We start from the raw sequence: 12736 nt of genomic DNA, 5'->3' as shown, positions 1-12736 counted from the left end.
CTTCCCAAGTTTTAAGGAGGCAGCCTGCTCTGAGGCACTTGAGGACACCGGCCCTTAGGAACCTTCCCGAGACGCCTCAACTCCGGCTTTTCCAGCTCGCCGCGCCGGGGCAGGACGCGGGTGCGGGGCGCGCACCCGCCAGGACTCCCCACTCCCGGGAACCCGGCCGACCGGTCCGCGCCGCCCGTCCCCCGCGGCCCACGCCCCCGCGCCGAGCGCCCTGGTCGCGGCGCCCGGGCCCCGCCGCGGCTCGTCGAGGGCTGGCCTGGCCCGGGCGTCCCTTGGCGGGCAGCCGCGGCGAAGGTCAGGTCCGGGAAGCCGGACGCTGGCGGCCAGGCTCGGTCGGGGTTTCCAGGCGCAGGGCAGGAAAACAACCGGTCGGTCTGGGCGGAGCCGGGCGGGCGGGGCGCGGGCGGAGGGCGCATTGCTTCATCCTGGACAATTTACTGGAAACCGGGCGCATCCGGAGGAGGGGTCGGGAGGCGGCCCGGGCACCGCCAATGGCGAGGCCCGGCGCGGGGGTGGCGGGGAGGCTGGCTAAATACCGGGGCGGCCCGGCCGCGCCCGTCACTACGTCCCCAGCACGCCAGGGCCACAGTGGGAGGCAGCCGCGTGCAGCAAGCCAGGGCCGCTGGTGTCTGGGGGTCACCGAGCCCGGGAGCATGATCGTGGACAAGCTGCTGGACGACAGCTGCGGCGGAGACGGGCTGCTGGACGCGACCGGCGACTGCGGCCTCATGACCAGCCCGCTCAACCTGGCCTATTTCTACGGCGCGTCGCCGCCCGCCGCCGCCCCGGGCGCCTGCGACGCCAGCTGCTCGTCGTCGGGTCCCTCCGCGCCGGGCTCCCCGGGCTCCGGCTCTGACTCCTCCGACTTCTCCGCCTCGTCCGTGTCCTCCTGCGGGGCCGTCGAGTCCCGGCCCAGAGGCGGTGCCCGCGCCGAGCGCCAGCAAGGTAGCCACAGGCCCCGCACCGCCGCCCACTCCGGGCTCGCACGCCCGGAGAGTAGGGACAGGGCTCCCGACTGGGAAGAGCCTCGGCCAGAGGCGAGGCGGCCCCTGTGCCCTCCTTAGCGGCAGGAATAAACACATTAGGTATCATTTACTGAGCAACTACTGAATGCCTTGCCCTGGGCCGGGCGCCTGACACAACCAGATGCCCTCGACAGGCTGTGAAATCCCGGCTCCATCCAGCTGGCTCTGCGCCTCTGAAACACCATCCCAGCAGAGCGTTGACTGGGGAGCCCGGGATGAGTGAAGTCAGACATCTCTCTCCGCCTCCCCTTTCTTTTCTAAAAACGCAGCTTTATCGAGTTATAATTAAGATACAATGAGGAGATTTGGGGTCTGATGTGGGTGTAATTTTCTTCTTGTGGCGATTAGTGAAAAACGTAGCAGAGCATAAAAGTTTGGAAACTGTGTTTGAGGTCATGACTTAGGTCTTCCTAAGTATTTGTGAAAATTTTACGTAAAAGGATTTTCTCATTAAAGAAAATTCTCTTAACTAGATGTAAGGTAAAGCTGGACTGAAAACCAGTTCATGTTCTTAGGTTTGGATCCTGGTGAGTTTCAGGATTTCTTGATCTTTTGTTCTGTGTGCTTTAGAATGGATGGAGAAGTCATTATCTAGCAAAGAAAAGCATCATGTTTGCCTTCTTCGGTTGTGAATTGGTTGGTTTCATTTTTTTTTAATGAACCGAGTTGCATAATTTGGTGGAAAACAGGATGCCCTTGTGGGTAGAGGAAAGAACGCCTAATCTCTAATGTTGGCCTGTCTAAATGGCATGATTTTAAAGCACGTCTCCTTCCGGTGTTCCCCACGATCAGCCACTGCTGTTTCGGTTGTCTTGTGTTTTAAGAGTGATTTTTCATTTTCATTTTAAGTCATTTAAAAATTTTAAAAAGTGATTTAATCCACTGTGTTGAGAGTGTAACAAATTCAAAATATGTATGTATTTTTAGGGCTTCTCTGGCATTTGGCTGTCATCTGACTGAAACTGGTTTGCGAGTTCTCTGGTTTACCGCAGAGCCATAGGGGATTTCTGAAACTGCGTTTTTCTTTGTGATGTTGAATTGTTATCCGCTCTCATTCCAGGGAAGTGCTGTGTTAGATTTGGCAATTCTGGTATTTGTCGAAATTTCTTAACTTAAGAAATTGTTTTATTCACCCCATAATTGAGCCTTTTGTGTCGCGTATTTATTACATGTATTTGTTCAAATTATGCAGTTTCTTGTCCCATCTTCTTACTTTTTTTCTACACTTGATGGAGTGGCCAAGTTATTAATTTCCTGACTTTTTGTTCAACTCAGATTCCAAGAGGCTAATGGCACGGTAGTGGTCAGAAGCAGAATACTGTTTTTATATACTACGTTTTAAAGTGTACTTTTAAGTTTAAATGTGAAACGAGTACATTTCCTTTTTACTTAGAAGGCCTGTGTAAGCAATTCCAAAAACAGCCAGTGAGAGGAAATCCTGTGTGCGTGTGTGGAAATGTATTTAATTAAGTTCAGTGAATTTAAGCAGCTTTCTTGGCACAGTTGAATTGGGGGAAATAATAGTAAGTAAACTGAAGATGTTAACTGTTAGGTTTTGGTAAGTTGAGATCTTTGGAGGAAGTTGCTTTGTGCCTCCCTAGGTGAGTGGAAGTAATAGACTTTAAAATGTCTATGTGAACATAAAGCCTTTGGTTTAAAAAGCTAAAAATGCATCATTTATCACCTGATTCTCCAAAGTTTTTCCAAAGTCAAGAAAATTTAGATCTGTGAGATTTAGGTGGCAAATTGGTGATCCTGTCTCATGGGTGGGTAGGGCTGAGAGACAGAGGGGCTTAATCTGTGTTTATCTATTGGCTCTGGGGATCTCCGACCACATTTTTATGAAAGTTACAGGCAACATAGAACCCTTTTGTAGAGCTGGGGGGACACAGGGCCATTGGCCAGAGTGAGCTGGAAAGGCTTTGCCATCTTTTGCTTGGGGACTTTATACGTTAGACATTTTTTACTTTTGGCATGATTAAGACTTTTGTGAAGAGATTTAACTGAGGATGTATTTTGTTTTCTTTTGAACAGTTGAGCCCCATATGGGGGTTGGCAGGCAGCAGAAAGGACCCTTTCAAGGTGTTCGCGTGAAAAACTCAGTGAAGGAACTCCTGTTGCACATCCGAAGTCATAAACAGAAGGCTTCTGGCCAAGCTGTGGATGATTTTAAGGTGGCATCTATTTTTTGTTTTGACTGGGGTGGGGGAATAGGTTAGTCTGTTAGGATCTGTTGCCCTAGGTTTAGTAAGTCACTTGTAGTTTTTCATAGATGACAAAGTCCATAGGACAGAAACCATGTTGGTCTTGTTGTCTGCAGTATTCCTGTTACTTAGCACAGTGCCAGGCACCTAGTAGGGGTGTGAGAGAAACTTGAATAAGTGGAAGGAAGTTAGGGGCAAGAAAATAAATATGGTTCATTAGAAATGGCACATTTTGGGCCGGGTGCGGTGGCTCACACCTGTAATCCTAGCACTCGGGGAGGCCAAGGCAGGCGGATCGCCAGAGCTCACAAGTTTAAGACCAGCCTGACCAAGAGCAAGACCCTGTCTCTAAAAATAGCTGGGTGTTATGGTGGGCACCTATCGTCCCAGCTATGTGGGAGGCTGAGGCAAGAGGACTGCTTGAGCCCAATAGTTTGAGCTTGCTGTGAGCTACGACTCTGCCTCACAAAAACAAACAAACAAAATGAAATGGCACATTTTGACTAGAAAAAGAAAAGTCAAATGGCTTTATTAACTTTATATTGACCTGGGCTGAACTGGGTTAAGTTGAAAGTGAAAATAGGGAAGTTGCAAGATAAAATGAAAATTGAGACAGAAAACAAATGTTGATAGAATAACCAAGAGAGATTTGTGTGTGAGCTATAAAAGGTGGTAGACATAAGTCTATTTAATGATTGTATGAAACAGAAAACTATTTTTTGTATATACTAAATGGAAAACTTTTTCCCTCTTAGGCACAAGGTGTGAACATAGAGCAGTTCACAGGTAAGAGTTACTTCTATTCATATGTTTCTGGGGGCTTTAGAGTAAAATAATTTAGTGTGATTGTGGGTAAAATTTATAAGGTAAAATTATCACAGATTCCACATGTCTTTCTTGGGTACAGAATTAAAGAACACAGTATCATACGGTGGGAAAAGGAAAGGGCCGGATTCATTGCCTGATGGACCAGCTTGCAAGAGGCCAACTCTGCAAACCCAATTTTTGGTAAATATCTCACTATTTTCCTCTGAATACCCTTTGAAAATTATTATTCCTGTAATAATTTTAGAAGGAATTGAGTGTGCAAATTGCTTTTTCTTTATTTCTAGACACCACCTCAAACACCAACGCCTGGGGAGAGCATGGAAGATGTTCTTCACAATGAACCCAAACAGGACAGCAGTGCCAATCTGCTTCAGAACATTATGAACATTAAGAATGAATGCAGCCCAGTTTCCCTGAACACAGTCCAAGTTAGCTGGATGAGCCCTGGGGGGTTCTCTCAGAGCTCCCCCCGAGAGCAGTGTCAGGACTTCCACGGAGGGCAGGTCTTCTCTCCACCTCAGAAATATCAGCCATTTCAAGTCAGTGGCTCCCCACAAGTGATGGACCAGGCTTCTGTGTACCAGTATTCTCCACAGAGCCAGAATGTAGAGCCGCAGCAGCATTACTCCCACGACCCCACTCTGGAGTACAGTCCTTATTCCAGAGCGTCCCAGTCCCCCAACTATGAACCAATCTTCTTTGATGGTCAGACACCACAGTTCTGCCCAAACCAAAGTTTTTCTTCCCTTCTAAGTAGTCATGGGCAATCTGAGAATATTACTAATCCCATCCAGACTTCCTCCAGCGTTCAGCAACAAAACAATGCTCACCTACAGAGCTTCAGCATGATGCCCAGCAGCGCCTGTGAGTCCATAGGGGGCCACGATATGGCCTCCACCTCTTTAAATACTTCGCTGCCCTTCCAAAACATCATCGGAAGTACAATGAACACCACACAGTTAGGGAAATCGTTTTTTCAGTGGCAAGTAGAACAGGAAGAAAGCAAATTGGCAAATATTTCCCAAGACCAGTTTCTTTCAAAGGATGCAGATGGTGACACGTGAGTATACTTCTGTCTCATATATGCTATTTTTAGATAAGCCACACTTGTTGGGCCTAGTGGGCATGGAATTTTTCTAGAGTATACCAAGTTATTCCTTATTTAGTGGTTGGCCAACCAAGGTGACTGGTGTAGGTGGAAATTGCCACTCAGTGATAGTTTGTATTTCAAGATAGTTTGTTTTTTCAATTGCAAATTACCTTTCTAAATTAATAAAAATATATGTGTCTTCTTGAATATGTTGAGTTTAGAAGACCAACATAGACTGTATCTATAGAGCAGAAATGATTATGCCGTGATTAGGCATAAGCTGTGAGTTGATTTGTAGATTGATCCGAATCTGTCCTGAAATCTCCATGGTCTTGGGCAAATTATTTAACTTCTATATGCCTCAATTTCTTGACATGTAAAATGATAATACTTCCCTCATAAGATTTTTATGAGGATTAAAAATAATAGATTTAAAGTGATCAATATGGGTACCTGTAGCTCAGCGGCTGGGACACCAGCTGCATGCACCAGGGCTAGTGGATTCAAATCCAGCCTGGGCCTGCCAAACAACAATGACAACTACAACCAAAAAATAGCCAGGTGTTGTGGCAGGCCCCTGTAGTCCCAGCTACTTGGGAGGCTGGGGCAAAAGAATCGCTTAAGCCTGGGAGCTTGAGGTTGCTGTGAGCTGTGATGCCATGGCACTCTATCTAGGGCAACAAAGTGAGACTCTGTCTCAAAAAAAAAAAAAAAGTGATCAATATGGTGCTTGACGTTCTTATTTTTCTTCTGATGTCTGGCGGCCTAACTCAGCTCTTTTGCAGCTAGAATGTATCATCTAGGAGAAACGACAAATTACAAATGCTCTGTAATGTTTCATTTGTGAAAAGGGGCTGAAGGAAGAATATTTTTTAAAACATGAACTTAGTGAAATCAGAAATAATTTACCTCTTTTCCTTGCCTTGTTCCCCAGGTTCCTTCACATTGCTGTTGCCCAAGGGAGAAGGGCACTTTCCTATGTTCTTGCAAGAAAGATGAATGCTCTTCACATGCTGGATATCAAAGAGCACAATGGACAGGTGAGGATCTGGACAGAGTCTGTCCGAAATGGCAAAGATGGGGTCATGGTGAAGTGAATGGTGACCAGTAGATCATCTCAGACCTCAAGATCAAGAGAGTTTAGTTAATATTAACTTCGAGATATTGACTTTTTGCCACCATCAACCTTGAAGTTTTTAATCTTAACTTTGTAGTTATTTGACCAAAGACTGAGTACAATAAAGCCGCACCCTGAGCTTACTCTAGTTTCCTTGTCTTTACAGTATGTGATTGCTTATTATTATAATAGGATTTACTTTCTGTGTGTGGGTTTTTTCCTCACTCATAGTTTAGTTTCATATTCTTTGTTATGATAAGGTTAAATGGTTAAAAAAATATTTTTTTCCCTGTGTGTGTCCACAGAGTGCCTTTCAGGTGGCAGTGGCTGCCAATCAGCATCTCATTGTGCAGGATCTGGTGAACCTCGGGGCCCAGGTGAACACCACGGACTGCTGGGGAAGGACACCTCTGCACGTCTGTGCTGAGAAGGGCCACTCCCAGGTGCTTCAGGTGAGAGGCGGCAAACCAGGCCTCCGTCACAGGGCCAAAGAGATAGGGCTTAGGTATCAGATGTTAGATGTAGGATGGTCTCCAATGCTATTGTCATTATCTATTGTGCATTAACTTACTTATTTCTGGGGATTCTAATAGATAAGTATGCATATAGCTTGTGTTTTGCTAACAGATGTCTGTTTTAAAATTTTGCAGGCAATTCAGAAGGGAGCAATGAGGAGCAATCAGTTTGTGGATCTTGAGGCAACTAACTATGATGGTAAGCAGCTGAAACGTCGTTAGATAAAGAACTATGTAGGGAGTGGGGCCTGTCAGATCTGAGGGTATTAAGTATCATACTAAGAAGGAAGCTAAACTGTTCTGTAGATACAGTGAGCACTGAGAGCCAGTGGAGGGAATGTTCAGATTGCCTTGTTGTGGAGCCCGTTTGTAGGTAGAGTTAGAGGCCATCTTCAAGGGTTTGTAATTATAGAGGGGCTGAAAGACTGAATGGAATGCTTGACTACTGTGTTATTAAACCTTTCTTCTAGGCCTGACGCCCCTTCATTGTGCAGTTATAGCCCACAATGCTGTGGTGCATGAACTCCAGAGAAATCAACAGCCTCATTCACCGGAAGTTCAGGAGCTTTTACTGAAGAATAAGAGTCTCGTTGATACCATTAAGTGTCTGATTCAAATGGGAGCAGCAGTGGAAGCAAAGGTAAATTCACAGAAAGGGTTTGAGATAGGGTAGGAGAGAAAAAGGTTATAGCAGAAGACTTCCCATGTATAGATTAACAACGTTTTTTCTTCCTTTTTTTAAAGTTAACAGAATGAGTATAAGAAGAAATATAAGAATGGATATAAGAAGCTTAGATTTTAGACAGTCATTTCATTGGTTTTCCTCATTTACTTTTAGTCTGTGGGTTATTATCTAAAAGATCACTTAGCTGTGAAATAAGTTAGTTGGAAATGAAAGGAAAATACTTGAAATTGATGTTATCATTTTGGCTTTTATTTTCATACATTTGAGAATTAACGTGCATTTTGTAAGGGTTTCTTCATTGTAGGATCTGGACTCAATCTTCTGTTTTTTAAACTAGAAAACATTTTATTCTTTTGAAATTTAGGTTTGATTGAGTAACTCCTATATGCAAGGCCCTGGGTTTGGTGCTTTGGGAGGAAAAAATCTAAGTCATAAACCTTTTGGGTCCTTGGAAGTCTAACTGTCTAATAGAAGAAGTTACAGATACAGCTAAATTTAACTCCACAGTGTGACCATCAAGCCTGGAAACTCAGGCAAATATGTAATAAACAATTTATTGATATGATACAATGCACAATAGAAATAAATAGTCTTACATTTTATAGCCACTCTATATACAAGGGTAGACTGTGATAAGAGGTGGGTAGGCAAATTAATAAGAAATTAAGGAATAAAAGATTCCAGTTAGCTTAGAACCAGGGAAGGCTTTGTGGAGAAGGGAGCATTCAAAGTGAGTCTCTAAGGCTGAGTGAGGCATTTGAGAGACTGGGTGAAAAGTACATTCCAAGGCATGGTATCTAGATTGTTCTTTTTCTTTCCTCTTGCCTTTGACAAGGATCGTAAAAGTGGCCGCACAGCCCTGCATTTGGCAGCTGAAGAAGCAAATCTGGAACTCATTCGTCTCTTTTTGGAGCTCCCCAGTTGCCTGTCTTTCGTGAATGCAAAGGTACTTTTCAAAAGCTTTGATAGTTGGAATGACCTTTTTTATACCTCCTTCAGGTTTTTTTTTTGTTTGTTTTTTGAGCTGCTTTCATGGACGTTCCCCCTTCCTAATGTGCATTTCATTCCTGTGTCTTCAGGCGTACAATGGGAACACTGCCCTCCATGTTGCTGCCAGCCTGCAGTACCGGGTGACGCAGTTGGACGCAGTCCGCCTGTTGATGAGGAAGGGAGCAGACCCAAGTACTCGGAACTTGGAGAACGAGCAGCCAGTGCATTTGGTTCCTGATGGCCCTGTGGGAGAACAGGTGAGGGTCACGGGAGGCAGAGAAAGTACTTGTAGGCTCTCTGTTCTGAGGCAGAGGCGGTCATGCAGGATGAAGGCTGCTGGTGCTCTTTTGGGGGGGGTCCCTTGGTGTCTGGGTCTCACACTAGTCATCATAGCACTTTGTAGCTAATCACGTTGTTGCCCAAGGAAATATAAGAAATTTGAGGGTTTACCTATGGACCCCAAATGGTCAGTGTTCAGGTAATCTTCTCTTCCATGACACAAACTTGGGTTTAGAGTAAGTTAGAATGGTTTGAAGTTTGGAAGGTGATGAAGGAGGAAGTACCAGGGTTCCTGTAGTTACCAAGGAAGGAGAGCCATGGTTTTATAAGGTCTGAGCCTCCAAATATTGTAGATATTAAATGGGTTCCTATGTGCAAAGTGTTCAGGTTAGTCCCAGGCACATAGTTAAGTGCTCAGTGAACACTGACTGTTACAATTATTTCTATCTACTAAGTGACACTGAACAAGAAATGGAAAAGTTATTTATGTAATTTGGAATCCAGAGATGCTCTATATGTTAAATAGAATTATGCTTTACTCATTAATATGGTTATATATTATCACTGAGAATTAAATAGTTTCACAAGAGAACTTTTCTAGTTAATAAGAACTTACTCTTTTAAGAAATTAAAATGTTTTTGATGGAAATCATTTTCTAGAGGGAATGATGGTGATTTTGGCTGTGGGTAGGTCTTTACATATTTTACTAATCACAAAATTAAATATATGGGTTATAGTATAGCTTTTTAAAAAAATTCTGAGCCATTATTATGACCATAATGTTACAGTAACCCCTATTTATAGAGATTTTTATGATTTAGAAGGACTCTCCTGATGGTTTGTAAAGAATTTTCTTTTTTTTTTTTTTTTTTGAGACAGCGTCTCATGTCACCCTCTGTAGAGTACTGTAGTGTTGCAGCTCATAGCAATCTCAAACTCTTGGGCATAAGCAATTGTCTGGCCTCAGCCTCCCAAGTAGCTAGGACTATAGGTGCCCACCACAATGCCTGGCTAATTTTTTGTTGTAATTGTCATTGTTGTTTGGCAGACCTGGGCTGGGTTCAAGCCTGCCAGCCCTGGTGTACGTGGCTAGTGCTTTAGCCACTGAGCTACAGGCAGTGAGCCTATAAAGAATTTTCTTCTATATTATATCACTTAATAGTATAACAGCTTTGTGGTATAAAGGTTAAACTGAAAAAAATGATATTCAGAGAGGTTCCAAGCACAGGAACCATCATTCTTGGCCGAATGCTGGCTTCACAGTCTGTGGTATGCAGTTATATAATGATGCTCTTAGGGGTTACTGAGGTATGGAGGGCCATTGGACTCTTCACTAAATGTTCTCAGATTACTGTCCTTTTTGCTTTTGTATTTTGTACCTGTGTGTTTTTTGTGGGGAGAGGGTCTTTTCCTTTGCTTTTGTCATCAGACTCTGGTTGTTGTGTTTCCTTACAGCAGCTAATACTTGTATCCTCTGTCCCAGCGGTTCTCAACCTTTGGGTTGTGACCCATAGAAACTGTATTAAAGGGCCGCAGCGTTAGGAAGGTTGAGAACCACTACCCTATCCCAACTTTTCTTCTAAATTGTTGCGTCTAATCTGCTGTGAGCTGAGAGACAGATAATATCATTTATCAGACTGTGGCATAAAATCAGTCACAAGCCCTGGGATCTGTTCCGTAATCCATGACGTTCTGCATAGATGCATTAACACTTGGATACCAAGACAGCTGTCATGACTTGAAGGACATTAAGGATTTGCTTATGTGTGTATAAAATGGGTTTTGTGTTCTTGTTGACACTGATCTCAAGATTCAGTGAGAATACAAACCATAATCGCTGCCTTTTAGTAAGTGTTCTCATAAATAGCAGGAGTAAAGATTAGGCAAGGAATATAGGTCTTCTGTCAGTTTTTGGAGACTTTCAACTTTTTTTTTTGGAGATGTGTAATTTTTAATGGAGATGTGTTACTTTCTTGTACCCAAAGATGATTAGAGGAGATGTCAAATAGTTTTAAACGTTTAGTATTTTTTTAAAGTCACTTTAAAATCTTGACAAATATCATGCATATTTCTTCATACAAATACAAGTTAATAGGAGTAGTGTGTAATAGATAAGAAAGGAATGAAAGAAACTCTGAAGAAAATACACCCTTTTGATCATAAAAAAGAAACCTGACAAATCCTATTTACTTCTCTTCCAGATCCGAAGAATCCTGAAGGGAAAGTCCATTCAGCAGAGAGCTCCACCGTATTAGCTCCTTAACCTGGAGCCTTGTGAGCAACACTCACTGTCAGTTAGGCAGTCCTGATGTTATCTGTACATAGACCATTTGCTCTGTATTGGCAAATGTAAGTTGTTTCTATGAAACAAACCTATTTAGTTCACTATTATATAGTGGGTTATATTAAAAGAAAAGAAGAAAAATATCTAATTTCTCTTGGCAGATTTGCATATTTCATACCCAGGTATCTGGGATCTAGACATCTGAATTTGATCTGAATGATAAAATTGCCTTCAAGTAACAGTAACTGTTAGATAGGAAAAGACTGATTTGTGGCACCAGTCATTGCTGTTGTGTAGCTACTGCCATGTTCAAAGTAGGTGAATTGTAAACATTTCCTTAAGAGAAATGAAAGTATTTGAAAGGCAAAAAGTGTTGAGGCTTTATTTGGTCTGATGTGGTACTTGGTGGTTATTGGTGTTGGAAAGTTTCTAGTCATTGGACTAGAAGAAAGGTGTCCATGGTTAAAATTTGATCTTTGCAAACTGTATATAAGTGTTATTTTTTGTCTTTAAAAATATTGTACATATTTGGCCATTAACATGGTTGTATTTGAAAGAACAAGTGAATTGTCACTATTGTAAAAAATTTTCAAAGGAACTGTTACTGCATAATCATTCAGTTAAAGACTTTGTAGATAAAATAGATGATGAATTGTTCCCTTAGTGGCTGAAAGAGCCATTTTGAATTGTAAATGTGCCTTTTCTCATGCATTGAAATGAGATGCATTATTTGTAGGGAATTGCATGCTCTTGAAGACAACACCTTGTTCTCTTTTAGAGTTCTACCTTAGAATTTATGAAATTTTTGTTTTTTACCTTTGTAAAAACAGCAAAAAGTTGATATTAAAACATGTCTTCCTCTTTTATATTGTCAAATGATGATAATATGCCATGATCTTTTATATTACTGTTCAGAAAAAAAATGTTTTATTTTTTAGTAACATTAATTCTATTAACATTATTTTGCTTACCTGTGGCATGTCTGAGGAACATAGTTGGCTTTGATTACACACTAATTTTTCATAATAAATTTGACTCATACAAACTTTAAAAAAAAATGATAAGTCTCTCAAGCAACTGACTATAACTTACCATCTTTGTGGCTCAGTACTTAAATTCTTTTTAAAAAGATGTCTTTTGGACTGATCACATTGTTTGACCCAGTATGTCTTGTGGACAAATTACTGATAGTCACTTGGTATCTGTAAATATGTTGTGATGCAAACATGTCCATTCACACTGGAAACACTCATGCGTGGTTTTAAATAAACATTAATTCACTAATAATGACTTCAGGATGTGTATTATTTTTCCTAGTGCCTTATTTATATTTCCATAGGTGGAAAAGTGCTATTAATATCTACTTCAAATACTTTTAAGTTAATTAATATATTTTAATTTGGAGTATTTGGAGAGTATGTTTCACAAAGGTACACAAGATTTAACATCAAAGTCTGTTTGCCAAGTTCACTAGTAGAGGTTTGTTAGGTTCTGAAAACATCACAGAAGTTTCATAATGTCAATCAATCACTCAGAAGTTTATATGTAAAAAATTCCTAAGTGGAGGCAGTAAAAATAGAAAAACAGTTGGGGGGGGGAGGGAGGGAGATTGGTGGGGTCACCTCTATGGTTTATCTTACAAGGGTACAAGTGAATCTTTCTAAAAGCAGAGTATGAACGTTTTAACTCAATAACTAAGAAAATGACAT

General features: G+C 42.2%; 1 protein-coding gene across 2 annotated transcripts; it reads left to right on the top strand.

Annotated features, from left to right (window-relative positions):
- Positions 1 to 579: 579 nt before the first annotated feature.
- On the top strand, positions 580 to 12317 carry NFKBIZ (NFKB inhibitor zeta). Of its 2 annotated transcripts, XM_012812738.2 has the most exons (12): positions 580 to 954; positions 3069 to 3208; positions 3994 to 4024; positions 4146 to 4246; positions 4351 to 5126; positions 6091 to 6196; positions 6579 to 6725; positions 6924 to 6987; positions 7259 to 7428; positions 8309 to 8419; positions 8553 to 8720; positions 10945 to 12317. In XM_012812738.2, exons 1-12 carry the CDS (start codon positions 663 to 665, stop codon positions 10996 to 10998), a joined length of 2160 nt encoding a protein of 719 aa, XP_012668192.1. In that variant the 5' UTR covers positions 580 to 662; the 3' UTR covers positions 10999 to 12317. The 2 variants fall into 2 exon arrangements, with proteins under 2 accessions (XP_012668192.1, XP_012668191.1); XM_012812737.2 differs by lacking the exon at positions 10945 to 12317 and having other exon boundaries at positions 8553 to 9595.
- The last annotated feature ends 419 nt before the right edge of the window (positions 12318 to 12736 follow it).

Source organism: Otolemur garnettii, unplaced genomic scaffold (assembly GCF_000181295.1).
Source record: "Otolemur garnettii isolate 467f Iridium unplaced genomic scaffold, OtoGar3 scaffold00220, whole genome shotgun sequence".
NCBI classification, from domain to species: Eukaryota; Metazoa; Chordata; class Mammalia; order Primates; family Galagidae; genus Otolemur; species Otolemur garnettii.
Note: the sequence above shows the minus strand (reverse complement) of the source record. Positions and strands in the feature narration are given on the sequence as shown.